This window comes from Nanorana parkeri, unplaced genomic scaffold, assembly GCF_000935625.1.
Source record: "Nanorana parkeri isolate BGI_ZX_2015 unplaced genomic scaffold, ASM93562v1 scaffold1495, whole genome shotgun sequence".
NCBI lineage: Eukaryota > Metazoa > Chordata > Amphibia > Anura > Dicroglossidae > Nanorana > Nanorana parkeri.
In genome coordinates this window covers 74649-84709 of record NW_017307763.1, presented here as the reverse complement: position 1 = coordinate 84709, position 10061 = coordinate 74649, and the positions used below count along the sequence as shown (strand labels likewise).

Sequence of the window (10061 nt, the reverse complement as noted above, 5' to 3'; positions counted from 1 at the left end):
TTTTTTTGGAGAGGCAAACATAAGAATTTCCACATAAATCTATAGCCCGGTATTTAAAGGAGAACTATGAGGCGAGTGAAAATCATTCATCCTCATAGTTCGAGCCGACGTGTGACAATGAGACTGTCACAGGTCGGCTCAGTAGATCAGGAGATGAGCGAACACATACCGTCGCTCACTCACTTCTCGATCCTGTCCCTGCCGACTGTCACTCACGGCTCCCTGCAGGGATTCCCCCCTCCCCTGTCCGATCCTCCAGCGCTTCCTGGAGGAACGGACGGGGGAGGGGCGGGTTCAGCTGGCTCTGCCTCTAGATAGGCAGAGCCAGCTGTCAATCACGCAGCTGGGTGGATCTCAACAGTAATGTCGGGTTCCGGCTGCGGCGTCTCAGTATACCGCAAGCTGTTGCTGGCAATATACTGAGCTTTGGGTGACGGGAGGACGCTAGTTTTTGTCCTCCCGTGACCCTGAGGAGACATGGGGAAAAACACTGACCCCCGTAGTTCTCCTTTAATTGTTCATTGCTCATGAGGATTCTTCTTTTTTAAACAAGAAGATTTTTATTTTCATTTTGTCGTACAATACACTGCAAGATACGAGAGGTGCATACATTTGAGGATTCTTCTTTAAGATCTCAGGCGTTGCTTTGTCGCGTACAATTATATTTCCTGATTCATCTTTTTAAGGGCCTCTGATATTAAATATATTTTTCTTTAGGGTTTATATACTCGGGAAATGTTTCAAGATTTCATTTACGATCCCCAGCAATCGGATTTTCAGCTTCAATCATTGCTAACTTCATTTGTTTCTTGAGATTTTTTATTACATTCCTTGCACTTCCTAATTGCTTTCTTTCAGCACCCTCAACCTTCTGAAATGTAAATTCTTCCTATTATGCCCTAAACTGAGTCCAAGTGCAAATGTTATATAATGCAGCTTATCAGTCCTTAGGTTCGGTGGCTGCGTTCTTTTTTTATTTATGATTTTTCTCTTTTATTCTTACCTGGTGATCCTGCCAGTGACACACTTCCTGTTCTAGGGTGACAACGCCCACTGCACTGTATCTATAAAGGAAGCAGTGTTGGCACTCTAAGTCAGGAAGTGTGTTAGAACTACAGAACACCTTTTCCCTTCATCTTCATAACTTGAAGGATGTGTTCTGTTCACAAAGAAAGCTGGGAACAATGTAACTGATAGGAATGCAGCACAGGCACAGAACACAGGAAGTTATCAGCTCACTAGATTTTTGGCAGGATCAGATGCTTCTGTTGTTATTTGACAAATATATATTTCCAGGCCATAAGATATAAGGTCCCCTCTACTCACCAGTCAGATTGCTTGCACACGTACATAAACTTGTGGTATTTTTTTTCCAATGCACCGTACCACAATGTACAGATAGTTCCATAATGTGCTGCAGTGCTAACCCCCAATCTGTACCATCTCAGCTAACTCCACCTCTATCTATTTCCCCACTGACCCCTGATAACACCCAATCCCTACCTTCCCTACAGACTCAGCCGCTTTTTGTCTGCTAGAGCCACCCTCATCTGGTTCCCCACTAACCACTGCTATCACCAATCCCTACCTTCCCTGCAAATTACACCCCTCTTTTGTTTCCCCACTAACCCCTGCAAACACCCAATTTCTACCTTCTTTGCAAGCCCCCCCCACCCCTTGTGTTTCCCCACTACCATCTGATAACACCCCATCCCTACCTTCTCTGCTAACTCCACACCCTTCCGTTCCACCACTGACCTCTGATAACACCCCATCCCTACCTTCTCTGCCCACTCCACACCCTTCTGTTCCACCACTAACCTCTGATAACACCCCATCCCTACCTTCTCTGCCCACTCCACACCCTTCTGTTCCACCACTAACCTCTCTGATAACACCCCATCCCTACCTTCTCTGCTAACTCCACACTCTTCTATTCCACCAGTAACCTCTGATAACACTCCATCCCTACCTTCTTTGCTGACTCCACACCCTTCCATTCCACCACTAACTTCTAATAACACCCCATCCCTACCTTCTCTGCTAACTCCACACCCTTCCATTCCACCACTAACTTCTAATAACACCTGATCCCTACCTTCTCTGCTAACTCCACACCCTTCCATTCCACCACTAACTTCTAATAACACCTGATCCCTACCTTCTCTGCTAACTCCACACCCTTCTGTTCCACCACTAACCTCTAATAACACCCCAATCCCTACTTTCCCTGCTAACTCCACACCCTTCTGTTCCACCACAAACAGGAGGTCACCTAACACAACCGTGAGCACTACCCAATCTGGGTTCAGGAAGTGCCGCAAGGATAGAATGGCCTGTATAAATTTTGAGCAGGCAAATGTACGTTTTTGGGGTAAGGTGCTGCTACAATTTCTTGCAATTGTTAATAGTAACATGGAGATAAAGGGGAAAATATTTTATACAACGGGGGTTTGATAGTACGTTAAGGTATTTATTTATAAACAGATCCAAATATTTAATGGATATCCTATATCTGCCAACACTCGCACGTTAAATAGTTATATATTAATAAATCATGCAATATAAAGGATGAACACTAAGGGGCAGTGTTTCTCCACAACCCAAACTTCGCTAGCGCTTAGTCTTTCGGTGAATACAGCTCCAGCGACACTTCTATACGAAGCATCAATTTTTTTATGTGCTCTGCATAAAGATAAATGAACTATTCGGTGAATTAGCTGAATCCAGCATCAATTTGAGTTTCATCCGTGCGCATGTACAAACCTTGCAATTCGTGAATCCTGCTAGCCTAGGCAAATTTTAAATATACATCTTGCATATAATCAGCCAAATGTAAAATTAGTAATTAGTAAGTCAAGATGATATGTATTAAATTTAGCACATTTCCACATTGATTTGGTCACATTTGATCCTGCAGAGCCATGTTGGCTAATACTGCCCCCTTCCCCCTAAGGTAAAGGGCAACCTTTTGCCTTTTTTTTTACCCCTAACATAGGAACCCATTCATGTAAACATGCTTATTTCATAGGGCAGAGATCGATAAATAGAACGCTGCATCCCATATTAACCAATCAGCACCCAGCTTACACTGCTACGACTGCTCGAAGAAAGAAGGAAATTGATTCTTTGGTAGTGGCTACAGAATTTGAAACATCATCACTGCCCCATGTTTTATGACATAATCCACTTTACCTGGAAGATCTGCAGGATGCTGTGTTTCTCCATGTACTTGAGAGAGCGCTCCAGTGGATCTTCATAAACCATCGGGGGTGGTAATGTGACCGTTGGATGACTCAACTCGGTAATGAGAACCCTGGTACTGTCCATCTAAAAAGACATATCATTGTTAAACAAAAAGGTCCTGCCCACAAGTTTCTTTTACAGGTTGGAGTCCAGTGGGTTCAGTCACCCTCAGGCTTCTAGGGAGCTCCCTGCACCGTTCCTAGTTCTATTCCGGCAGAATTTGGAGATTTAGGTCACTCCCCTTGGGGTGTTGCATTCTTCCTAATATATAATAAATGAACAGTCCTGCAAATAGTATGGAGAACCTCACAAGGGCAGCAGAAAGGGGGCAGAGAGAGATCTCACACGTACAGGTGGAGAGGTGCTTTAAAGCCCTACTGAAGTCTCACACCATTTTATATCCATATAATTCTGCGCTCCTTCATGTTATAATTTGTAAAGCCATAAAATCCTTTTTTCTACATTCTGCGCTCATGCTGCAGTGGTCTATGCTGACAGAGCTGAGTAGCAGCCACACCCCTCAACACAAGTGTCCCCACACAGACTTGTATTGTAGAGAAGAGGAGGGGGAGTGGTCTAAGCTGACAGAGCTGAGTAGCAGCCACACCCCTCAACACAAGTGTCCCCACACAGACTTGTATTGTAGAGAAGAGGAGGGGGAGTGGTCTAAGCTGACAGAGCTGAGTAGCAGCCACACCCCTCAACACAAGTGTCCCCACACAGACTTGTATTGTAGAGAAGAGGAGGGGGAGCGGTCTAAGCTGACAGAGCTGAGTAGCAGCCACACCCCTTGACACAAGTGTCCTCACACAGACTTGTATTGCAGAGAAGGGGAGGGGGAGTGGTCTAAGTTGACAGAGCTGAGTAGCAGACACACCCCTCAACACAAGTGTCCTCACATAGACTTGTATTGCAGAGAAGGGGTGGGGGAGTGGTCTATGCTGACAGAGCTGAGTAGCAGCCATACTCCTCAACACAAGTGTCCTCATACAGACTTGCATTGCAGTAAAGGGGAAGGGGTTGGTCTATGCTGACAGAGCTGAGTAGCAGACACACACCTCAACACAAGTGTTCTCACACAGACATGTACTGCAGAGAAGAGGAGTGGGAGTAATATCATGTAAGAGCTGTGCTGGCTACTCTTTTTTAAACTGTTTAAACTACATGCTTAACAAAGAGCCTTTCTGCTGCATACCGGGTGTGATCAGGTTGTTTCTAAGAGCTATGGTCACAATAAGGGCCATATCACATTAGTGATCCTGTTCCCGGTGCTGGTACCTTGTTTGCCAAATCAGCATCAGTCCATCGTTACTTCCTGCTGGCGAGCAAGATTCTACAGCATTCTGGCCAGATAGGGAGCAATGCTTTAGCAGCAGGCGGATGCAGCCTTCAGTGATCTCATTACTGGCGAGACGCTGGCAGCATCAGCATCGTTAATATGATATGGCCCTAAAAGTGCTGGGAGTTGGACCCACTCAAATACTACCTTCTAGATTGCTACACCACATCTGAGAACTTAGTACCAACCTGTTAAAAAAAAAATGGTGAAAGCTTTGAAAACCCTGAAAACAAAATACTGTCAAGCCAGGAACGGGTTACTGTACTCAGATTTGGCTCTTACTCTTGAATTACTCCACGCAAGCAATCACGGTCTTGCTGTCTCAGTATATTCGGAGTGGTGTAGACACGAGGTCACAAGGGACCGCTATAGTCAGGAGGATTGGACGCAGCATAAATATTGACGCTCCTTACTTGAAAATCACATTTTTATTGCACAGCTCAACTCATTTGCTTTTCAATCATTTACCGAGGAAATGTTAGCAGCAATGAATTCCCTTGTTACTACGGCATCATTAATCACTGGCTTACAAATTTTACTGTCACCGTTACAAATGTAGTTACGTCTTAGTCCCTCTACCGTCCTGCAAAGTACACAGCCACCTCATTTATTTAATGCCTCCATCTAGGCTTGCCTTATTCCAGAGCGATTTATAGAGTGCAAAAAAACAAATCACACCATTCTGAAAGAACGTAACGTTTAAAGGGGAAAGCTGCTCAAAAAGAATGGAATACATACACCGGTCAGCCGTAGGATTATGATTACCCACCTACAATTGAGTAAGTCCCCCTTTTGCCAACAAACAGCCCTGACCCATTGAGGCATGGACTCCACTGGACCTCTGAAGGTATGCTGTGGTATCTGGCACCAAGCCGTCAGTAGCAGATCCTTTAAGTCCTGTAAGTTACGAGGTGGGGCCTCCTTTGCTCCCTACAAGCATCATTGAGCCTTGGCCCATGACCGGCCTTCCTTCCTTGGACCACTTTTGGTAGGTCCTGTACACTGCAGACCGGGAACATCTCACAAGAGCTGCAGTTTTGGAGTTGCTCTGACCCAGTCATCTACACATTACAATTTGGCCCTTGTCAAGGTCGCTCAAATCCTTACATTTGCCAATTTTGTCTGCTTCCAACACATCAACTTCAGCGGCAAAATGTTCACTAGCTGCCTAATATATCCCCCCCACTTCTAGGTGCCATTGTAATATATCCCCCCCACTTCTAGGTGACATTGTAATATGTCCCCCCGCTTCCAGGTGCCATTGTAAGTGATAATCAAATATATTCCCTTCACCTGTCAGTGGTCATAATGTTATGCCTGATTGGTGTATATGTGGTTTAGCTAGTAATAGTAACATTCAACTGGACTTGTTCTGTACTGCTGAAGCTGTTTTGTAGCTTCTGCAAGCCACTTCGTTATTTCAAATGAGTGTCAGGAACATCCCCGGCATTTATACCCACACAGGTAGCACAGACACCTTAATCCAATCACCATGAAATGTGTCAAGGCAGATATCGATTGTCCAAGATGATGGGAGGTGTGAAGGTTGGGGAATCCCCCTGTTCTAGTTACATAATGCCATCCTTTGGTGGTAGTGAGTCTGCATAGCTGTTAATCTTTTAATTTACATGGCTGAAAATGTAAATTGTTGTCTAATCGCGGGGGTGGAGATAGTGTGTGGAAGACAGATGGAGTTGAAGACCCCAAGCCCTGTTCAGGGATGGTTGTTGCAGTTTGACGATGGTTTTTTTTTTCCAGTTGACCCTTGATGGACACCACCTATTTCAAGTGCAAGGTTAACTTCTACAGACAAAAACATGACTTTGCTATAAGATCACCAGTATCACCCACTGTAGCTAACCTGTACATGGAGGAGGTGGAGAAGAAAGCCATGGACTTTATCTTTACCATGGCCTGAATAGATAAGAACCTTCATTGACATATATGTGATTTGATTTAAGTATACATACAACACAGCCAATGCGTTGTGGGAGCCAATAAAGTTGGATGTGATGTAACTTTATCGATGTGTGACTTCCTACGTTCCGATGGAGTTCATACAGCACAGTTAGACACTCTTTGGTCAGCGCCTGCAGTTCTGGAGGGGGGAATTTTCGCACAGGCTTGGGGTGGTGACATCTTTCTACGTAACCGAACATTGTTAAAGGTGAATCACTTGATAATAAAATCATAAAAATATTAATAAGTAAGAATCATGTGGCCAAAAAAACAAACCACATGAGGGTGGGGCAATGATGTCATCAACCCAGGTAAGTGCCAAAGCATCTGATACTGGAGCTTACCCAAGGTGGATGCTTTCAGTGTGGAGGTGCATGGGGAAGTATACCTTGCTGGTGGAAAGGGGGGGCACTTGGCCCTGAATGGTCAGGCAAAGGTGTCTCTTTAAGTGCACTTGTCATAAATGTCGTTGCAGCTTGAGGGATATCTTCAAAATGTTCCACTGAATCTGAAATAATGATCCTTCATGTATAAAGCAGAAACATTAAATATTAAAGGGATGCAAATTACAAAGTTCAGACTGAAGAAGCTCAAAGCCAAGGGACAGGTGGAGAAGGGGCTTTGCCCGAACAGGCTGACAATCTATTTGATGGGGGAGATAAAGGGGAGGTGGCATTGTCTGCAGGTCACGGAAGCTGGTTAGTCAGTAATGAAGAGTATCAATACGACGGAGAAGCTGAATTTGCCGCTCATAAAACTGAGCTGGTCCTGCTATTTCTATTGACTTGTTTTCCGGTCTGACGCCGACATTCACAGTCCCATAACCAGATTATTGCAGGTAGGACTGTGCGTACAAATGCTTCTGGACTCCTCTGCCCTAAACAGATTACACTCATTACTAGAAGCTTTTCATTCTTCTTCCATATCAGTTTCAGGGTCACACAGAGCTTGGAGAACGAGGAGGAATACAATTACATCCTCCACTATGATCTGATTATACCATGGCCCTCATATGCGATTCCCTACCTGACAGTTTGCTCATCGCTTCTAATTTCATTGAAGAACTCGTTTTCACATAATTTTCTATCACAATCCTCCGCGTTATAGTCTGTAAATGATCTTCCTTTATGTCGTCGATCGATGTGAAATCAAATCTCTATGGATGAATAGTTCTGATGCCTTTATTAAAGGGGAACTCTAGTCTGCATGATGTTTTCTGTAGACATACATATGCAGAAAGTTTGGAGTTTAAAGCAGACCTTCACCTTTTAATTGAACCCACTGCTACCCTCCCCACCTTTGATGATTATTATTTTTATTGCAGCCTCTCCCCCTGCCGCCATTCTCGCAAAAATGATGTGCCCTGCTCCCACAGGCTCCTAGGATATTCCCGACATACACTGAGTGGCCAGATTATTATGACCACCTGACGTTTGTAGGCAAATTAGCTATAATTTGGCGCTGAAGTTGCTAGAGGGCCAGACCATTATAAGTAGGGAAGCAGGTTGTTTACCACGACAGTAGAAGTGATTTGTTCCTGAAGCAACAATGCGATTTAACAGCCTGATGATTGTTGGCGCTCGGAGCCATGGAGCGAGTATCAGTAAAACAGCAGAATTTGTTAAATGTTCAAGAGCAGCTGTTGTTAAAGTGTTTAAAGACCGGACTGTCAGCCGAAAATCTGGGTCTGAACGTGCGAACTGTGGCCGTCAGCGACTAGTCAATGTTAGGGCAGAACAGAGAGCGGCAAGACTGGTACAAGACAACAGAAGGGTAACAGTGCATCAAATGACTGCAGATCTTAATCGGGGATCTTCTCAAATGATCTCTGAACGCACTGATCGCCGTACACTGCATCGTATGGGATATGGAAGACGCAGGCCTGTTCCAACACCTTTGCTGTCTGCAGTTAACAAGATAAAACGCCTCCAATTCGCACAGGAACACAAGGATTGGACAGTCGAGCATTGGAAAAAAGTAATGTGGTCCGATGAATCACGTTTCCAGTTGCATCATTCAGATGGCAGAGTGAGAATTTGGCGGGAACAGCATGAAAGCATGCACCCCACATGCATGAGTACAACCCTTCAAGCTGGTGGGGGCCGTGTTATGGTTTGGGGCATGTTTTCCTGGCATGATTTGGGCCCTTTAATTCACGTGGAACAACGTCTGAGTAGCACAACATACCAAAGTATCGTTGCTGATCAAGTTCCTCCGATCATGTTGATGGCCCAACAAAGTACTGATGGGGTGGTCATAACAATTCAGCCACTCAGTGTATATCCCAGCAGGCTGCAGGAGTAGAGACACAGAGCAGCTATAAGGGTAAGGGTCCCTGTGTGTTATAAAGTAGTCACCACTCCAAGGTCCCTCCCATGATGGACTACAGTCTGAATACAAATGAGTAAACCAAACCTGAGATTGTAGTCCATCCCGGGAGCGAGCTTGGAGCAGTGACTACTTTACAACACACACAGGGAACATGGGGAACAAAAGTAGCCCCCCTCCAGAAGGAGGTAAAGATGTCTCACCGGCATACACTCAAAAAATCTTTGAAATATTGGTATGTTTATTCAATACCAGATGTCACATGCTGTCATACGATGCTAACGTTTCAGATCCGCACAGGGATCCTTCATCAGAGCAGCTTTATATCTCATAACATCCGCTTACATTTACTTCGGGGAAGTTGTCAGGAAGGGGAGCCTCTGGAATATCCACACCTACCTGTATAGGAGACAAAAGGCTAATTACTGGAAGGAAAGGTCTGACCTGCTTATTCTCCTTCAAACTAATTTTTTTATTACATACTTATTGGTTTGTGCTGAAGCTGCTGACATTTTAAATCAGGCTGACAGTGGGTGGGGGAAAACATACACTTTTAAGGATTCATTAAAGCTGAACTCTAAGAAGATATAGAAAATTAATGTAGATAAGCGTATTTTTAGTGCAAGTACCTAAATTTGACTTTAGTTTGGAGTCAAGTTTAGTTTTGGGCAAAAAATAATATAGCAGAAGTAAAGTGGGGTATTCTATAAAAAAAGCCCCCCCATGGTGTGTGTCATAATGCCATAAGAGCCTGCCTAAACACTGTGTGCTAAACGTGAGATTGTAGTCCATCATGGGAGCAAGCTTGGAGCGGTGACTACTTTACAACACACACAGGGACCACGGGGAACAAAAGTAGCCCCCCTCCAGAAGGAAGGACAGTGTCGGCATCAATTCAGGGATGATTTGAGGCTGTATTTGTTGTTAATAGTTAAAGTACTTGAATGCATTTTTAAGGTTTAACTCCTGAGTTTAGTGTCACTTTAAGGTTTGATAGTACAGAATAAAATGCCTGAAGGGCCAACAGGGACACTGTCATTGGATGGTGGAATGGCAGTTGGCAGAACTTAGCCATCGGGTCAAGGACACTCAGGCCCTAGTAACAAAGTGAACTGGAGGTAGCCAAGGAAAAAAAACTTTAGCTAATAAAGTAAATAGCAGACATCGCGTGTTGTCTGCCCTTGGGCAG

The 10061-nt window shown here is 44.4% G+C and overlaps 1 protein-coding gene across 1 annotated transcript in view; it reads right to left on the bottom strand.

Moving 5' to 3' along the window:
- The window catches only part of CUNH3orf30 (chromosome unknown C3orf30 homolog), a 20046-nt gene extending 10777 nt beyond the window's left edge, over window positions 1-9269 (bottom strand). The window contains exons 1-2 of the mRNA XM_018570279.1: window positions 9218-9269; window positions 3196-3330 (exon numbers count right to left, since the gene is read on the bottom strand). Of these exons, the coding sequence (XP_018425781.1) occupies window positions 3196-3330 (135 nt within the window). The 5' untranslated portion in view covers window positions 9218-9269. The remainder of the gene's footprint in view (window positions 1-3195; window positions 3331-9217) is intronic.
- Window positions 9270-10061: the final 792 nt, after the last annotated feature.